Source organism: Eucalyptus grandis, chromosome 3 (genome assembly GCF_016545825.1).
Source record: "Eucalyptus grandis isolate ANBG69807.140 chromosome 3, ASM1654582v1, whole genome shotgun sequence".
Classification (NCBI taxonomy): domain Eukaryota; kingdom Viridiplantae; phylum Streptophyta; class Magnoliopsida; order Myrtales; family Myrtaceae; genus Eucalyptus; species Eucalyptus grandis.
Window position 1 is genome coordinate 48,142,509 of NC_052614.1, and position 18,838 is coordinate 48,161,346.

The 18,838-nt window shown below is 37.6% G+C and overlaps 3 protein-coding genes across 6 annotated transcripts; all 3 read right to left on the reverse strand.

The window, feature by feature from the left end:
- Nucleotides 1-239: 239 nt before the first annotated feature.
- LOC104450910 (protein POLAR LOCALIZATION DURING ASYMMETRIC DIVISION AND REDISTRIBUTION) lies at nucleotides 240-4,105 on the reverse strand. 2 transcript variants are annotated; one of them, XM_010065628.3, is made up of 3 exons: nucleotides 3,487-4,105; nucleotides 1,926-2,377; nucleotides 240-582 (listed from the first exon to the last, which is right to left on the reverse strand). In XM_010065628.3, exons 1-3 carry the CDS (start codon nucleotides 3,872-3,874, stop codon nucleotides 274-276), a joined length of 1,149 nt encoding a protein of 382 aa, XP_010063930.2. In that variant the 5' UTR covers nucleotides 3,875-4,105; the 3' UTR covers nucleotides 240-273. The 2 variants fall into 2 exon arrangements, with proteins under 2 accessions (XP_010063930.2, XP_018731457.2); XM_018875912.2 differs by having other exon boundaries at nucleotides 240-585.
- A 1,665-nt stretch (nucleotides 4,106-5,770) lies between these two features.
- LOC104439811 (WRKY transcription factor WRKY76) lies at nucleotides 5,771-8,193 on the reverse strand. 3 transcript variants are annotated; one of them, XM_039310292.1, is made up of 4 exons: nucleotides 7,978-8,193; nucleotides 7,315-7,542; nucleotides 7,080-7,196; nucleotides 5,771-6,393 (listed from the first exon to the last, which is right to left on the reverse strand). In XM_039310292.1, the coding sequence occupies exons 1-4, from the start codon at nucleotides 8,020-8,022 to the stop codon at nucleotides 6,010-6,012; spliced, it is 774 nt and encodes a 257-aa protein (XP_039166226.1). In that variant the 5' UTR covers nucleotides 8,023-8,193; the 3' UTR covers nucleotides 5,771-6,009. The 3 variants fall into 3 exon arrangements, with proteins under 3 accessions (XP_039166226.1, XP_010051128.2, XP_039166227.1); XM_010052826.3 differs by having other exon boundaries at nucleotides 7,315-7,569; XM_039310293.1 differs by lacking the exon at nucleotides 7,978-8,193 and adding an exon at nucleotides 7,895-7,963 and having other exon boundaries at nucleotides 7,315-7,569.
- A 7,092-nt stretch (nucleotides 8,194-15,285) lies between these two features.
- Nucleotides 15,286-17,495, reverse strand: LOC104437598 (probable WRKY transcription factor 60). The gene is made up of 5 exons (XM_010050581.3): nucleotides 17,293-17,495; nucleotides 17,119-17,184; nucleotides 16,702-16,971; nucleotides 16,485-16,601; nucleotides 15,286-15,919 (listed from the first exon to the last, which is right to left on the reverse strand). The coding sequence occupies exons 1-5, from the start codon at nucleotides 17,362-17,364 to the stop codon at nucleotides 15,578-15,580; spliced, it is 867 nt and encodes a 288-aa protein (XP_010048883.2). The 5' UTR covers nucleotides 17,365-17,495; the 3' UTR covers nucleotides 15,286-15,577.
- Between the last annotated feature and the right edge of the window lie 1,343 nt (nucleotides 17,496-18,838).

Here is an 18,838-nt window from a genome sequence, read left to right on the forward strand (position 1 = left end):
AAATGGAGAACAATCCCAAATATTTTACATAAAAAAAATTATTTGGCAGAAATGACCAAAACTACCATTTAATATATTAGGCTTATGCACATGGGAGTCTCTTTTTCAAATAATAAAAGAAAGCTTTAGATGAATATGAAAGTATCTGAGCGAGTGAATTCAAGCTGTATATCTGATCATAGCATTCCTTAATCTGTCCTTTTATCCGTTTCAGAAAGGAAAAGAAAAGCTGCACACCATTCAAATCAATTTCACAGTTTTGAGTTCAACGTATCAGAGTCCATCGGTGGTTAGGCCACCATGAGAAGGCTCAGAAACACGCTGTGACAGAAGACGAGCAGTGTCTTTCCACCATGAGATCTCTCTCTCTTTCTCAGATAGCTTCTGCTCCATACGCCCTAAAGATACTTCAAGCTCTTTGATTCGTTCTTGCAGTCTTGTTTCCAACAGCTCATGCAATCTCCTCTCAAGTTCAATAGGGGGAACTCCACCCTGAAATTCAGTCACTTCGTCTCCGGGATCCATTACTTCCCCAAAACTAGTGCTACAGCCACTTGCTGAAGAAGATGCCTTGGGTGCAACCTGCTTTATAGATCATAAGCTCTAACATTCAGATGAAGAGATAATCATTGACCAAACTCAAACAACTGTCGCTAAAATTTATCCCAAAGTGGGGTCTGACTTTTGAGCAGAGCCTGGCATTACTTTTGTTTCAACAACCAAATAAAAAAAGAATGTACTCCTTCAAAGGCACAAACATAATGAATGAAACTAGAGAGAACTGGAGACGTGTTCCCCATCAATGGCCTTGAACTGAAGGTTCAGCTATAACAGCAACATATGCATCGAAGAGTAGTTTTTTCGGACTTATGAAAAGGCTTAAGCGAGTAGAGCACTGAACTCTGTGGATTCTGGAGTTCCTCCTTCATGTCCAGGGACAGAGCAATCATATTTTACAGAAATGAGAAGACAGCAAGAAAGTGTAAAATCAGAGAACAAACAATGCATAAATTTACATTTGTTTCAAAATCCTTCAGCAGTTTGCATTGCCACCCTTCTACAGGAACACAGAAGAACATTTTCGCTCACAAAAATTGAGTGTGACCACAAAGAATGACGATAAAATTGACCGACAATCTTTGTAGAAAACACTAAGCCCTGCACATAATAGCCAGGAAGATACATCTATTTTTCCTCCCATTTTTCCCTTTCGCAATAGCACCAAGAGACACTGAGTGTGTAAATTGACAAGGAGGTTGGAAACAGGACAGGAGTTCAGTCATGTATATATAATTTGCAGAAACAAACTAAACCAAAATGTGACCGAAAAGCTGGTGCCTATAACTGGTTCTCTTTACTCTGATAGAGAGCAAAACTGTTCTGCATATGACTAGAGAACAAATACAAATAATAGAGAACTTGTGATGAAGAAAGTTCTCCATGCCTTCTGTGCTAAGTACTAAAAGGCTTGAACAGATGAGTAGCTAGCAATGGCGTGGAAGTAAAAACTCAGGAATGCAAATGAAGTAAAAATCTGACTGCCATGTGGAGTTCAATCTGACCAAATTAGGGGACAAACTGTCGAACATGCAGAATCAGAATAAACTAAAGCTCGGAAACTTTTCTGCACCTGAAACCTTCAGATGTTGAGAGTCTGCTGCAGCATATGTTAAACACGCAATCAATCTAAATGATTGCTCTTATGCCAGCCTTTCACGGAACAAGTGAAGGAAACTTCAATTGAGGGAGGTTTACATCCCAAGACATCCAAACCGACCAAAAAACTATCATGGTTTTGATAGTAGAATACACAAAATTCTGCAACCAATTCCATGCACAGGCAAGCATCAAGGAAACCTAGTGTTCCCCGGAGAGCCCCCTACATCCTGGAATCACGCAGAAAATCAGAAGACATAGAACCTTACCTTTATCATTTCCTGATATGATTGCTCGGAAGAGGTTCCAGCATCCAACTGAAGCTGCAAGCGCTCTAACTCCACTTCTAATTCTGCTTCCAGTTCTTCAATCCCCTCCACAGGTTCTTGTCTAGACTCATATCCACTGGACTGATTCAACTGCATCTGTCTACGTTGTTCTAGCAAAAGAGATGGCCTTCTATGGGATTGCTCCGAAAGGTGGCTGCCGCAGCTGAAGACTTCCTTTATGTCAGTCAAACAAGAGGCAACACTCTCCGTCAGCTCAAATGGTTCATGAGAAGAAACTTTCCTCTGTACTTTTTCTTTGACATTCTGAAGGAAAAGCTCCATTTCTTTCCGCAAATCCTCCATTTTGCTGAGTTCATTCTTATTCGCAGCAATCAGATCTAAAAGACTCCCTGCAACTCCCAGGTTGAATGTATCCTCTTTCCTATATTGTCCTGGATAGAGGAGCATGCAAGCAACAATCACTCATTTAAAGAATCCTTCATTTAATAGTGACGAAAGCAGAGAATATTTTCAGGGGAGCGTATGAAAGATGTTACATATCACTTATTATGTATCAACTGGGGCGTTTGATGTGAATTGGCATGTTATTCCAGTTACACTAAAATGCACATCCCTGGCTCGAATGGTGAATCAAATTGCCGAAAGAGTATATATTCCTACATGGTAACCAGTTTTTGTCCACACGGGCATGGCTGGTGCCCTTTATAAAGAGTAAAAGGAGAAATTAATGTTGGATACACCCATTCCAACTTCAGCATATAGCTTCTAGCCTGAAACCTCTTAACCTTCACGTCCTAGCTTCCCTGCTTGGGGTTAGTAGGATAAACAATACACGGCGGATATAATCTTCAGATATCACCAGCAAAACAAATTCAGTTGGCTCAATTGTCCACACCACCGATCCTCATTTTGTTTAAACTTATATTGGTTCAACCAGCTGCGTGAAAGGACTGGAGTACGTGCCAATTACAGAACTCTTTCCACGAAAAAAGATTTATGATCAGAATCACGAGGCAACCTCCAATACGAAGCTTCCATTGTACATCAAGAGGTTTTGAATTATCACTTAACCAGTGTTACAAAATAGGCAGGGAACCCTGCAATATCGTTCATGACCTCAAACTGTTATCACATTAATACCATTAATTTCGCTTTTCCTGAACCATCTACATCACAACTACATGCAGAAACAGAGCTTTGGCTTCCCACCAGTTAAATGTTCATAAAATAACTTTTTTCAGATTTGGCCTAAATTCCACAACATGTCAAAAGATTAAGGGGGGAGTCAACCCAGACAAGTCAAAAATTTTCCAAATGAAACAGGTATAATTTGGCCATAGCGTTGTGATCACACAGGCATGTCGTGAAAAACAACTCCAACTCTAATACCATACCAATTCCCTCAAACCATACATAGCATAATACACTTGCAAACGACCAAACATCTGACAGATCGTCCACACTCAGGAAACTTAGCATCGAGAAACAACGCTTTTCACAACGGAAAAGCTCAGAATTTGAAATAGTAATCGATAATCACCTGACTCATCCTTCCCGTTGCCCGTGTCCGACGAACCATCCTCAACCTTCGTCCTTATCCTCGAAACGCTCAGACTCCCCAACCCATCGCCATGCTCCCTCCCTTCTTTCTCCCGAATCCGCCCCACCACACCCTTCTTCTCCTTGAGCCGTCTGAACCACCTCGAAATCGCCCGACCCGGCGACGAACGCTCGAACCCACAAGACCCCACTTCAACTTGCCGCCGAAGGCTGCTCATCTCGAACTCGGCGTCAACCCCACCCTCTTTCTCGTCTTCTTCCTCCTCCTCCTCGAGTAGTAAAACATCCGCGACTCGCATTCGGCGACCACAATATATATGCCCCCTGGAGAAGGCAAATCCTTCAAGAACTTGCTCCATGTGGGTCATAAAGAATCACAGAATGCAGGGAATGCAGAGCAAGAAAGTTAATGCAGCGCCATAAATGGCAAGAGCGACGGAGAAGAAGTTGCGCAGCCACTCTTTCAAATGGCAAAAAGAGCGAAAAAGGGAGGGAACGTTTCTCTCTCGATTTTTTTTTTCCTTATTTTTGAAAAATAAAGGTGAGGTTTTTAACGCTCCCCCAAGAACTATCATCATCGGAATCCTCGAATCCTGTCTTCGGGATTGTTGCTGGGATTCATGGTTGCCAAACAAATAAAATAAAATGAAAAGAAGGCCGTAAAATCCGGACAAAAAGACAAGGAGGGAAGCTTCGGATAGGAACATTTATGAACAATAATAGCTAATAATAAACTATGTGGGGAATATTTCCTTTGTGCTTGAATGGTTATTATTATTCTCGTGATCGTGGGGGTATGCAGTGTGTTATTTAATTTCGTCGCGACATCGTATGATGGAGACAATATAATAGAGAGAGGGAGAGAGAAAAAAGATTGAATTTTGAAATTGAAATGCCATTTTTTGAATACTATATGGCAATGCCCAATTCATCCTATAATTATGCTTGTAGTCTTTCAAGCATAGTTTAAGAGGCCATATTCAAGATTTATATGGAAGGACATGAATTGAAGCATTTTGTCTATTTCTATTTTTGCCTGTTTTAATAGGATAGTAGAGATTAATTCGTTAAAAGTCTTGTAGTTATTAGGGTATATGGACCATAAATCTTTTGTAGACATGACGTTTTCAAGCATCCCTTGAAAAAATACAGTTTACAAGTTGTTGATTTGTCTGCTCATGACTATAAATTATGTATGACTCGGTAGGGTCACGGGTGGTTCTATCGTTTAATAACTTAGTTGATAATTCAATGAATTGATTAGAGATGCAAGCTTAGCTATATTTTGACAATCTATGTAATTAGAAACCAAATACCTCATGCTTATATGTGTGTGCGCACATAAATAGGGAATAAAAAAAAAAAGAAAATGAGATTTCACTTCTTTAAAGGAATGAGTTTAAAATTTTGAAAGTTCGAAAAGTATCTTGAATTTGAAATCTATTCAAAATTTATGTGATTATTATATCATACTATTGAATATCATTATCGATTGTTTAAGGATATTCGATTATTATTCTTTGCATAAAAGTTTAGGCCAAAGTTTTAGGTTGAAGGTAGGATCAGATTGGCCTTATAATATGCAGAGAGAAGCAGTTTGAGCTTGAAGAAGATGAACCATCTAAGAAGAAGATCCGTCTAAGAAGATGATCAACAGTAAGTTTTTCTATTTTTTTTTATCATTTAAAAAAATTAAATTAGTAGATTTCAATATTTTTCTTAAACACACCTCTTGAGCACCACAACTCTTAATTTTATTTAAAAAAAAAAGAAAGTAATTTCCGTATTTTCCTTCACCCAAGTTGGATGAAGTTAAGGAAAGACTTGATCGCATTAATTGGATAAATTTTAAAATTTGATTCTTTTATTTGAAAGTTTCATGATTCAATTACACTTTTACAATAAGTTTTAAGATTTCTTGTGTACTTATACCTATATTTGGTATTTAAAGATATTCGGTTATCATCCATTGGACATAAATAAAAATTTAAGCCAAAGTTTGAAGATTGAGGAGGGTCAGATCGGCCCTATAATATACAGAGAGAAAGTGGTTTCTTCACTTGCTATGGATGGAAATAACTGAAAATCATATATAGAGAGGCACGCCCTCTGGGATTACATTTCCAATAGAGCACCGTCACACAGCTGATGAATCTAACATGACTGATATTTTCAAGCTTTTGGCCATAAAAGATTACCCAACGTTACTCATGACAGAAAGGAAACGGACAGAGGAGTCATTGATAAATCCTTGTGCTGTCAGCTATGCAAAAGGAAAAGTAGAATCTATTGTATCATTTGGAAGCTAGATCCAGAAGAACAGTACATACCATAAGGAGTGCCTGCAGAACAGTGATGCCTAAACTATTTGATCCATCATAACTTGAATGGAAATCAAAGCTACTAGACAACGGAATGTACTCGAACTTTATCTAGTAAGTTCTACAAACTAGAAGAAAATGATGCTTCTAATGTATTTGTTGGAATCACCACATCATCCAACTCAGTTGTTTAGCGTACGGGCAACTGTAAGAGCTAAAGCTTCAGTGAACTTGGGGTCTCTAACTAAAGAAGCCGCATATTCTTCGATCTTGGCGCAATCGTTGCTTCTATTGCCAAAGCTGAGATTCTTGCTTAGATAAGAGGGCTTGGGGGCCTGAGGAAAACTGCTTCTGGAGAGACTGAGATCGAGAGCGGTAGGCAGTTGTATGGAGCTTGGCGACATCGTTGGCATTAGTGTAAGATCGCGATTCACTAGCTGACCTCTTGGTGATTGGTCCGAGCGTAAAGGAAGGCGATCGCGGTTGGGGACATCGACGGTCCCGTGGTTGTGTAGTCCTTCATAGGTCGCAACAAGAAGAGTCCTGTCTTCTGCGCTCCTTTGGACCTATAATAATATCCATTGAGAATCGCCCGAAATTATGGTCAGCGCAAATAATATCCTTGTTCTGGTGGGAATCCAATGTGCAGGAATTACTTTCTCGGGGATGCATGAGTATGAGAATGAGTTTTCTTTATGACATCCCCATGAAATATGAGGGAGTTAAGTCCTTTGATAATCTGTGTTTTGTTTTGGTAAGGGTTTGATAATCTGTGTTTTTTTTTTTTTTTTTGGTAACCATTTGATAATCTGTGTTGATCGCATGTTAATCTAAAAAATAACAAGTAATTAGGTATCATTAGAAAAGAGTGTGAGTCCTATCTATTTTTGTACCATGCTAAGAAATGCAGTGTCTTAACTGGAAGAGATCTGGTTAATTAACATTTTTGAGACTCTTATTTCCTAGATCCAGCGTTGCATCTATGACGAGATACTACTCCACAAGCGCCGTTGTATTACAGAAGATCTAAAAAAATAACAAGTATTTAGGTATCATCAGAAAAGAGTGTGAGTCCTATCTATTTTTGTACCATGCTAAGAAATGTAGAGTCTTAACTGGAAGAGATCTGGTTAATTAACATGTTTGAGACTTTTATTTCCTAGATCCAGCGTTGCATCTATGACGAGATACTACTCCACAAGCGCGTTGTATTACAGAAGAGACGAAGTGTTTGAGCGAACATGATTTATACCTTCTTCTTGACGGGGCACCCCGGAGCCATGGAGCACCGATAATAAGCTCGAGGGGACGGATTATCCTTCGTGACCTTCTGTCCATATTTTCTCCATTGGTATCCATCTCTCACTACCTAAGCAATGAGAAGAACAACGACCCTCACTATTCAAACTTAAGCTACCCGCTGACGCAGGTTTGCTAAATTGTGAAATCAAAGAAATAGCCAAACGGTTTTACTGCAAGAGACGTACCAAGCTCTTGTCCTCCTCGTCCACTTTGACACAGATCTTAGACGATTTAGTGAAAGGGAATTCTTCAATCCTTGCTCTCTTGTTGGAGTCGTGATGATATGGAGGACAATGGCTTTCCCGGAGATGGGTTTCAAGGATGCTGCATTTGCTCCCAATGACTTCAACCATGACTTTGAGAGTTTCATTCTCCTTCCTCAATCGTTTTAATTCATCTCGAAGTATTTTCTCCTGACCAAACGTATTTGAAGACATTTCCTATTTAAGATAAGAATTTCAACATGAATTGCAGCATTCTAAATTTGACAAGATGGTTCAAACAATATATAATTTCTTTTCATGGCCTCAGAAAATTCACTTGATCGGTCTTTAAACTCATGTTTTTTTTTCGTTGGTAAAATCTTTAAACTCATGTTGTTTCTAAGATCAAATGTTGAAATTTGCAAAAGAAAAAACATTTGACGAATTAAACCTTTTGACAACTTTGGTTACGCAGAAGAAGAAATTTTCAGCAGAAGGGTTTTAAGAAGATCAAGAAACGCGTATTTTGTTCAAATCTGATGACCATCCAGACGTAATGGACCTGGCGTTGTATCTCGTTCGTCGATAAAGATTTCTTCGACCGGCATGTGTAATGAAGATCCGCAGAAACAAAGCCATACTAACCGTTTCCTTCTCATGAGAACCAGGAACATCCATGAACGAAAACATGAGCAGAGATAAGAGAACGAAACACTTCAACTCTGTTGGCAATGAGTAAGAGAGAGACCACGACGCCTATATATTGACGGAAGAAAACGATGAAGCTATAAGAGAATGGATAAGGTTTTGCTGTGATTTATTCAGATTCAGATATGGGTGAGAGTCCTTATTTCTTTAACGCGTACGATGGACTCAGACTCGTCTAAGTGAGCAGTTATGAGACCGTATACAAGAAAGGAGATAACCCTTGGAGGCGGCTGCTTTGTCTGGCCTTGCCTTGTTGGGGAGCAAGACGTTGAAAGTCAAACCCATGGTTTTGGGTTGGAAGAAATTATTTACAGTATTGGAGAATATCCTAGGATCGGGACGAGTGCACGTACAATAAATTACGTCACATCAATCACGTAATTGGCGTTCCAGTTTCCTCCCCACTTCCTCGGTCCGCCGTCATGTTTTACGAGAAGAAGTTTCAGTCCACTTTCTTCTGCTTTGGGTCTGACGTGTTTGAGTGGTTTGCGATCGAGATTTGACCGTATCTATCAGTCGATTGGACTGTTCGAGTGCGAAGTGTAGCTTATCGTACGAGGTACCAAGTGGGTAGGTACTTAGACTGCCTAATCCAGAATCATTTTGATTAACCGATTTAATTATATAGTTTGCAAAAAGATGAGATACTTGCATTCTGCTTGAGGCCTACAATTAAAGAGTGAATCAAGTGATTATTGGATCTATTCAAGAGATTATGTGGTTTGTACTTTTGAATCAAATAAGAACTGTCTAATTAGATAATTAATCCACTGTGGAGTTGGATGGCTAGATTAGTTACCATGCTTAATTCGAAGGTACTTAGTATTTTATTTTTCCTTTTATATTATAATGATGCAAATTTTTTTGTTCCGACACCAAAGATGCGAATCTTTTTGCAGTGCCAACAGATTTCAATAAGTATTGAATGTCATGGTAAATGATAGATGATGTGACCAAAAAAAAGAAATGTAAGGTGGCCTTTTTTTGAGGTAAATATTTAATAGTTTGTCCTTACCAACTTTAATTTGCAAAACTTACCAACTTAATAAATATGATATGAAATCACTAACACCAACTTAGAAAAAATTGCCAGTTTTTGTCAAATTATATTATCTGTTAGTTTTATTTATCAACTTTCATTTGAGTTACTTATTGACATTCAATTTTTCAATTTAACAACTATTCTATTGAGTTGCCGATTTTTATTTACCTTGGTTAGCAATCAGTTATATTTACTAACTATTTTTAAAGACCACCCCTTTCTCCCATTAGATTTCATAAATATTGGGTTACAAACTCTCATTAAACTCACATACCAAAATTTATTTTATTTTTCAATTTGCCAACTTTTTATTAATCTTTTACAAATTTATTGGTAAGCAACTCAAATGAGAATTTGTAACCCAAATTTAGTTGGTAATTTTATCGGAGAAGTTTGCATGTCACAAAAATAAAGGTTGATAATTTCACATAATAGTTGGTAAATTTTAGCCATTGGTAAGAAAGGTTAATAAGTTAGTAAATGATAAAAGAAGGTTGTTTGTCAGGAAAAAAAAAATGAAATGGCTATTTATAAAAGCCAAATAAGCATTGGTAACTTACTCAAAAGGAGTCCGGAATATTATTTGGTGAACTAATTGGAGAAAACTTGGTAATTGTTCTCTCTAATTGAGGTTGGCAATTTATATAAAAAAAAAAATTGGCACATTTGAAAAGTTGGCAACTAAGGTAAAATAAAGTAATAATTCAATAGAAAAGAACTAGTTAATAGAAAAAAATAGACATTGATAAGCAACTCAAATGAGAGTTGGTAACTCATTATTTATTAATAACTTAATAGAAGAAAAGTGATAAGCCACCCAAATAAAGGTTGATAATTTTATAAAATAGTTGATAAATTTAAGGCCTTGGTAATTAAGGCAAATAGAAATATTTAAAAGAAAAGAGAATTTTTTTTTCTTTTCTTTTTGTCAAAGAAAGAGGAGTTTGTAACTTTGAATAGCAAAAGATTGGGAGCTAAAGTATTGAATTTGACTTCATATCAAAATCTATTGGATTCTATTATATCTTGGAGCCTCAAGGACTTTGTAAGATTCAAAATAATAGAATAAAGTGTAGACAAATAATTAGGAGCAAGAAAAGGAAATTGCAAGGGATTTAAATAATAGGTCACTTTCATTCTTGGATGTCTTTCTTACTTGATGACCGGAATTGAGACAATTATCCAAAAAGTTCTAAATCTATTATATGGAGGTCAATTCGATCTTAAACATTTCAATTGTACCAATTAAGTCCTAAACATTTTGAAAATTTATCAATTTAGTCATAAATGTATTATTTAGATATTTAGCCAGAGGGACTACATAGGTAAATCATCAAGAGATTTAGGACTAAACTGGAAAGTTATCACTAAATTGATGCTATTGAATGTATTAGTACTAAATCAACAAATTGTTAAAATACTTTGGACTAAGTTAATATAACTGAAATGTTTAAGATTGAATTGATTTCGTACAATGCTTGGGACTTTTTGGCCGATTTTCCCGATTGAAATCCAACAATAACCTTCTCAATGGAAATCAACAAGTGCATAAACAAAGTAAAAAGCTTACAGGCTTGAATGGAAAAGCTTATATTCTCTAAGTTTTATACTAAACTTAGGAAAATCTAATCTCATTCAAATTCAAAGTTCAAAGCTTAACAAAGATCTAATCCAACAGATTGCCTCTAAAGCCTTATGGACTCCTTGATTAATGTTGGATGATTCTTGTTTGAAGTGTTGAAATTTTTTTTCATAGATATGTGTCTATGTAGATGTTTAGGGAGAGATCTAGGTGATACTTCCTCTATCTTTAATGGACCCCTTGTGCATCTTGATCGTCCTCCACAAGAATCTCCAATTGCTTCTTGATTTCTTCGCTACTTCATGATTGACTCGTTACTGCACCCGATCTTTTAGCTATAATATCTCTTTGTTAAATGAGGCGTGATAATCCAAAATAATCCAAAACTAATAGTAAATATTGGAAAATTCACATAAAAGTTGGTAAGTTTGAGAAGTTGATAAGAAAGATGAATAAAAAAGCTAGTGAAAACGAAAAAAGAGAAACTGATAACTCGTAGGCCGTAAAAAGAGTGTCAATGATTTCATAAAAATTTCATTAAGTTATCAATAAGTTACCTAATAGATTATAGGTAACATTTTTTGACCAGCGATTTTTATATTGATTAATGCTTCTAGAAAAGTCCCAGCACAGCACACGGAAAAAAATATGGGTCCTCAGTGGAAAGCAAATAGTGGAATAGTCCAGCTTTAGTCATACATTTAGAAGAGGAAAGGAAAGAGTCCATATTTCCCGCACTAAGCAACAAAGTTCATCACCATCTTTTTTTTTTTCTTTTGTTTTTATTTGTCTGAATGGATATCTTTCCAAGGTTGACGTGGGGTCCTGCAACGCGACGACAGTCAACTCCTCGTTACCGGAGTCCAACACGTGAATTCTGAAAACTGATTGCGCATGCACCAGGCGACCAGTAATAGCCCCATGAGAGAGAGAGAGAGAGAGATAGAGTCTTTATGACTAACGATGGTCTTCTAGAATTGGCGGTGACTGTTGACTCGGGGAAACGTGGTCCGCCAAAAAGATTGATCCTATTCATTGAACGATTCGGATGCCAACAAACGTGAGTCATGTTGAAGATTCCATCTCGAGTTGACTCGCGTTTACTTAAGTTTGGGATCATAATTGGTCTATAATCACTCTTGTCCGCCAGCACCCACTTTAGAAATAAAGTACCAAATTAATTCGTCACGCTCCACCTGTTTTCTAACGTTTCTTTTACGTTGTTGAAACTTAGAGTTTACTCTTGACGGCGAGTAAATATCAAGTATGCAACGGACTGCCCCGTTTAATGTGGGCCAAGCCATAAAAAAGAATACTGTGAATAATCACACAACGTGATGACTATGTGAGGGTAGATGTTACCTTATTATATCACTTAGTAAGGCATTTCTCATTTAAAGAATTGATGTTCTCATAAGTGTTGGCATGTATCGCCTAGTGAGTGCCCCTCGATTCAACGGATGGTTCGGTCCGCTCATACCCTCTCTGTCATCGTTGAAGCCTACTATGAGCTGCGTCTTTGGCCTAGCCCTTTTGCCCCAAGGATCACTCTTGGCCCTCGTTAGATCAAGAATTGGCTTTTTCCAACCACGAACCACACATATAGTGGAGCGGGTCCTACTCCAATGCTGTATTTTATGACTTGGACTATTCCATGTAAACCAAATCCTTGGAAGGAATACTTTGAGTGTGACCATATAAAGTGACGATCATTTTAGGATGGGTGATAGCTTATATATCACTTAATAGGTATCTTCCATTCAATTTGGAATTTGGGATTGTTGCATAGCATTATTGTTATCCTTCCAAGGGAAGCGCAAAACTCATTTTCATTGTTGTTTATTGATGTAAGATCAAAGCATGTGCGATCCAATAAGACGAGTGAAAGATGGACTAGACCGAGATTTCCTCTCAAGTGATTTCTCCCCATCTTTAGAATTATAATTTCCTTATGATGTACAAAATAAAGAAGATCGAGTACATTCTGAGTGCGGAGCATAATTAGCAGCACTTTCTTATGATGTTACCAAAGGAAATACGAAGTGCATGCCGGGAGTTTGGTTAATGGAAAATTACGATTTGAAACATCATTCACCAAAATGTTTAGATAAGGATTATTATAAATAATTAAAAAAATCATTGACTAATTTTTAAGCGGTTCAACTAATCATTTTTGACATAATATTTTCATATAATTGATTCTCCATGAAACAACCACATCTTAAATATTGTGAAATTAATGTCCTGACTTATATCGAGGGGATAATTATCCCAAAAATCGTAAACCTATTGTACGATAGCCAATCTAGTCTTAAAATCTTGAATTTGAGCAATTGAATCCTAAATATTTTGATATCACAATGTAGTCCATCCGACCAAAATTGGGTTGAAATCACTAACATAGACGTAGAGTGTCCTAAATTGCACAATTCATTGTGAAGTAGATGATTTTTTCAACTTAAAATTGTCTCCCCTCCTCCCCCCCCTCTTTTCCTTTTTACTTGTAGCCAATCTTGACGATGGCTGGTGATGAATGGCCATAGGCGAAAAGGAAAAAAAGAAAAATATAATTTTAAAAAAATTGAAAAAAATCATCTTTGTCTACTCCAACCAAAATTGATCAAAAGGACTACGTTGGAAACTCATCAAAAGATTTATCACTAAATTAGTTAAATTGAAAAGTTTATAATTGAATTGACCGTCTTATAATAAGTTTAGAATTTATTGGACAATTTTCCCTTCAATGAAGCTCCAATAGCAACCACTAAGGATTGCTCTAGTGGCCACCATTTCCACATAGCAAGAGGGAGATGATTCTCCACCTTCTCAGGGAAGTTGAGAGTGGGGATGTTTAGTTTCAAGTGTGAGATCTGATTTCCATACTTTGCAAAGAGATGTGATAAAAATCTGAGAATAAGTTGAGAGTTAGAATAGGATGGACATGAAAAAAAAGCTGCAAGAGCAAACCATAAATATTATCTAACCATTAGTTAATATGGCAAGTTTTAGAAAACCCAACATATGCATGCAACACAAGTCATTTAAAGATTTGCTTATAATGTGCATTAAACTTGTGACTTCATGAAGTGGAAAAGCAAGTGATCTCTTTACCACTAGAACAATCACTTTGGTCCATTAAATTCAATTGTAGATTACATTATCTGCCCATTTTGATTATATATCCTCCAAATGTTCTAGTAGAAGTCAATTAATATTCACCAGGGTCAAGGACTCCGGATCATACCATAACTCTTTCTTAATTTGGCTGATCAGTGCCAAAACACAAGGATCCAAATATCAAGAAGAGTTTGAAGCTAAGACTGACAAACATGAGAGAAAGAATGGAGACGAGACAGTTCAAAGACTCAAAAGAGCATAAAATAATATCCCCTAACAAAACCAAAGTATACTCTGGTCAGGGGGTGGGTGGGGAGAACCTTCCTAGCGACAACAAAACAAGAATAGCCCCACCAACAAGAGGGGACAACATGAGATGGCACGAACGTTTCTTGTTTGTTTTGGTACGTGGTTGGTCTAAAGTAGTGGCGGCCGTACGTCACGGAGAGAAGAAAGTCTTTGTTTAAAGTTTGCCCGGAGTCAATTTTGATTGAAAGCAACATTTAATTAAAAGTGAGTTGATCAATCAAAGCACGGAATCTCACCAAATGGGCTTGGAATCATCAAGAAGGAAATTAGAAATGATCAGTTCTCTCTATACGATCTTTTACTAATTTTAAGAATTGAACTCAGTCGGCCGATTAATAAACTAGGACATATACTTTATGACGATCAAATTTGATTTGGACCGTTTCTCAATAGTAAAGAATCTAATCAAATTGATCTTAATTTGAATTGAGCAATCAAGCTAAATCGATCAAATCGAATCAAGACCGGTTCCTTATAAAAATGCACCAAATGGTTTGTTCTCTTTTCTTTCTTGAAACTTATTGAGTTATTTTTGACTTGACAAGAGGGTAACCCAAAAGTAAAAGGGCCGGTTCTTTTTACTAAAATAAATCCACTTTATATTATCATTAGGAGGCTTTCATCAATGTCGAAACTTGGAAGTAATAAACTCTCAGGAAACCTTTTTTTTTCCCATGTAAAGTGCCCTACCATTGGATCCTGGTGAAAAACAAAAACCATAATGGTGTAGAAGAATTGACTTTGTCGACGGCCCGTTTGTCTTTCTTTTGGTCAACTAAGTTGGGCTGCTTGCTATAAACAATGAGCATGCGTGGGCCGAAATTGAAAGACAAGCATGCACGATTTGCAGTTGCCTTGTGAGTATTAAACCCCTATACCACACAGCGTGGTTATATATATATAGGTGCGCATGACAAAATTTTGAAATAAAAATTGATTTTTGGCCATAAATTGATTTCTCAATTTCTATTTCAGAAATTGAGAAGCTAAAAATTTTAGCTTCTGATTTTTTCTTCAAATTTATTTACGGAATAGAAATGTTTCAAAAATAGAGAAATCAAATTGCGTTACCAAACGAATTTCTATTTTAAACATGTTCCGGAAAATAGAGAAACAGAGAAATCAAGAAATATAAATTTTATCATACGCAGCCTATGTGACCGATTGCTGTTGCTTTTTCACACTGGACATCGCATTCATAATGTCTTATATATTACATACAAATTTGCAGCGTACATATCTTTATTTAAGATTTCCAAACGTACTAAACCTTGTTGTGGTTCTTGCACCAAAAGCATATTCTTGAAGTGCAAACATACATACAATCTAGTCGCAGTGGGGGGAAAAGAGCCTGAAAGCTTGTTCTCTGCATCGCTTTTGACTATGCTCTGTTATGCAATTCGTAATTGAATTCTCCACTCTATGATCAAGCAACCCGAATAAACACAACTTGAGATACTCGACCTAATTCTATAGTGCTCCGGCGTTCACCAACTCTGTGTGCGAGACCGGTCCAACATCGCCCCTGAAATGGCTTCGGCGAGCGAAGCTGTGAAATTGGGATCTCTCGTCAAGGAAGAAACCATTTCCTGGACCAGGAATTGCGGGGGCGTCCCTACCTCGGTTTCTTGCTTAGATTTCATTGCCAGGTTGGAAAGCCCGCATCGGACGAAATCGAGAACGGGGTTTTGATTGGAAGGCTTCATGGACGATGGTGAAATCGGAGGCGAAACAGAGGGGGGTTTTGCACCTTGAGGAGGGCATCGATGGTTGTGCTCGCCTTCATAGGTAGCAACCAAGAGAGATGGATCGTCGACGCTCCTTTGCACCTGTGAGCAGTAACATGAACATGAGATCAAGCAACTGATTCATTTTTTCGGCCATGCCATGCGGTATTACTCCCTAATCTAGATGACTATGAAATGGATAGTTGAAACTCAAACTATTAAGCACGAAATCTGTCAATTGAGTTTGCAGTGGCACCCTGAGTATCCTAAAGATGAGTTTTGGGTCCTCGACTATATGCGCTTTCAGTCAAAAAAGCTTGACTGGTTTTATGTGCTCCTTCTATAATATCTCTCCATCAAATTTTCGCGTTTATTAAAGATCATTTATCTCATGACCAGAATTATTCAGAGGTTTCACTGCAATTTTTTGGTCAGGTAGAGGTTTCACTGCATTAAAGACCAAGAAACTGAGGAGAAACATGGAATCTCCTAATAGGCGCATAACTTAAGTTGATGGGCCCTTTTTAGGGTGAAACGTGGGGTAAACGCCTCTTGTTTTAGGTAATATATCATATATTTTCATATGGACAGCTAATCTGTATGTCTCTGCGGAGCTCGCACGGTCATCACTGTTAATAAGTCAACCCTTTAAGTTCCATGTAACTACCTTCTTTTTAACAGGGCAACTTGGAGCGAAAGAGCACTTGAAGTAAGCCCTTGGAGAGGGATTGTCTCTGGTGACTTTCTGACCGTACTTTCTCCATTGGTATCCATCCTTCACCACCTGCAATTCCAAACCCAGAAAGAGATGCTCATAATTAGTGCTTTATTCATTGAAGGGTACTGCATAATCTTCGCTTAAGGTTGTGATCTTCGAAACTCACGAGGCTAGTATCAGATGGGTCGACTTGGAAATAAGCTACAGAGGTTCTAGATTTCACGCTCTCAGTTGGCCTCTTCCAGAAATCTAGGTCAATATAGTCCTCAAACTTTCTCTTCCTTGATTCCATGGCTTCATTAGATGAAATTCCCTGCGCCAAATTGATCATCTGGCTATGCAAGGCGTTGTAACCAAGCAAAACGACATTTAGTGTCTCTGTCAATTTCTTGTTTTCCGAGCTCATCCTTCTGAACTCTTCCATAGATACACCAACCTGTCCCATAAATTCGATCAAATCCATCATAAGCACTAACTAACAGAAGCCTATTTCGAAGGTAGACCAATGAAAAGTCTAGTTCAAGTGGAAATATTCATTGTGCCGATGACATAAAAAGCAAATATTCACATAAAAGGAACTTACATCTTGTTGGAGTGTTCCTACTTCTTGCGATTTTTCAGCAAATCCGCCTCTATCTCTTCTCAGATCCTAGATATATGCATCATATAAAACCATTGTAAACTTAGCAACTCCGAATCCGGAAAACAGAAAAAAGGTGAATCATACAATCTAGTCTTTGCAGGGTGCTGCACTCACCATGACATTGCTGTTGCAATTCTGGAAAGAATTTATCCTAAGGTCAAGAGACGTGTCAACCCTTGTGTCCATGGGAGGGATTTGCTGATGAGAATGTGGATTACAATTGTCTTTCTGGAAGGGGGGAAAAGAGGAAAACTCGAGAAGTTTGAACGATCAAATGGGTAAATGAATGGGAAAAGGGAATGCGAATGGCTCGTATAAATAGGAAACTCGCACCAAGCGGCTGGAGAAAAATCAAACACTGTCCAAATTTGATTTGACATAAGTAAGTTGCTGCGAAGCATCAGATGATTAAAAGAAGCCATCTCATGACATAGACGTCATGCCTCTCTCGTCATGCCTCATGCGGCTCCACTCACGGCGACTGCATATTTTATACGACATACGAGAAAAAGAAAAGAAAAATGGACGAGATCAGAATTTCCATTTGCCCCGTCAATTTCTGGCAACCTATAAGAAATTAGAGCCCAGACCACCAAAACTTCTTTTGTTTATTTTCGTTGACTTCATTGAATTCGAGCTACCCAAGTCTCTGTAACCTTCCTTGCTTCTTCAGCTGGGGAACAAGCCATTAAACTTCGTTAATAAATTCGAAACGATAAGGATTACAACTTAGGTAGGTTTTCTCAAGACCATAACACCACTTGCTTATGTAGTTTTTATAAATATGATGAACGTGGACGAATTTTTAGTTGATGTGCAATGCGTCTAACGCTGGAAAGCAGCTCTTGTGTGCTTGTTAGGCAGCAGGGTTTTATTCTTATTTTTGACGAAATGAAATTGACTATAGTTACCAACCTCATGGTCATCATGTCGGCGAAATGGGTGTTGAAATATGATCAGCTTTTATGTTGGCATCTTCTTCTTCATTTTTTCTCCTTTTTATTTCATTATTATTTTCAAATAGATAAAACCGATACGAGTTGTTACATCTATAACTCGATGTAAATGAAAATGAATTTGACCATGTTTTCACAAAGACTATATTTACCATGTTCAGATTGTGATTGACACTTTAGACGCGTAAGGCCTACCGCTTTAATTGATGTAGGACCATGCCGGTATTCTAGACGTCGGCTAAAAATGATTAATTACACACCACCGTACCAAACCATGCTTATCCTAATGGTCTTCTTTCTTAAGGAACAAGAAATCCATGACTTGGGACAATGGCTAGTTCAGGTTCAATTAATCCATTTTGCAATTTTGGGGACTTGCTTAGACCTTTTGGGTCCCCATGTGAAGTGATTTCATAAGAATTCCTGAGAATTGTCTGTGTCTTGATTCATTCAGCTTTTGATTTTACAAAGGTAATTAAAACGAGTGAAGCTGTCGGCGCTTTTCCAAACGCCAAGTTGCACGGCGTGGGGGCGGCAGGAAACGTGTGCTGAAAGTCTGGATAATTTCATGGACCGGTCAATGCGAAATAGATGTAAAAAAAAAAAAAAAAATCTTATTTCTAGGATAATTTCTTTTTCTAGGTGGCGCGGACCATGCGATGAAAAGAAAATTCTTTATGTTGTGCCTTCTACACGTGACTAAA

Excerpts from the sequence above, each read along its gene's own strand:
- LOC104450910 (XM_018875912.2), bottom strand. The coding sequence starts at position 3,874 with ATGACCCACATGGAGCAAGTTCTTGAAGGATTTGCCTTCTCCAGGGGG. Across the intron at positions 2,378-3,486 it reads CAACGGGAAGGATGAGTCAG|GACAATATAGGAAAGAGGAT; the intron begins GTGATTATCGAT and ends TCCTCTATCCAG. Across the intron at positions 586-1,925 it reads CATATCAGGAAATGATAAAG|CAGGTTGCACCCAAGGCATC; the intron begins GTAAGGTTCTAT and ends TGATCTATAAAG.
- LOC104437598 (XM_010050581.3), bottom strand. The coding sequence starts at position 17,364 with ATGGACACAAGGGTTGACACGTCTCTTGACCTTAGGATAAATTCTTTC. Across the intron at positions 17,185-17,292 it reads ATTGCAACAGCAATGTCATG|GATCTGAGAAGAGATAGAGG; the intron begins GTGAGTGCAGCA and ends GCATATATCTAG. Across the intron at positions 16,972-17,118 it reads TAGGAACACTCCAACAAGAT|GTTGGTGTATCTATGGAAGA; the intron begins GTAAGTTCCTTT and ends TTTATGGGACAG.
- LOC104439811 (XM_010052826.3), bottom strand. The coding sequence starts at position 8,022 with ATGTTTTCGTTCATGGATGTTCCTGGTTCTCATGAGAAGGAAACG. Across the intron at positions 7,570-7,977 it reads GTTCTCATGAGAAGGAAACG|GAAATGTCTTCAAATACGTT; the intron begins GTTAGTATGGCT and ends TATCTTAAATAG. Across the intron at positions 7,197-7,314 it reads ACGAGGAGGACAAGAGCTTG|GTAGTGAGAGATGGATACCA; the intron begins GTACGTCTCTTG and ends CTCATTGCTTAG.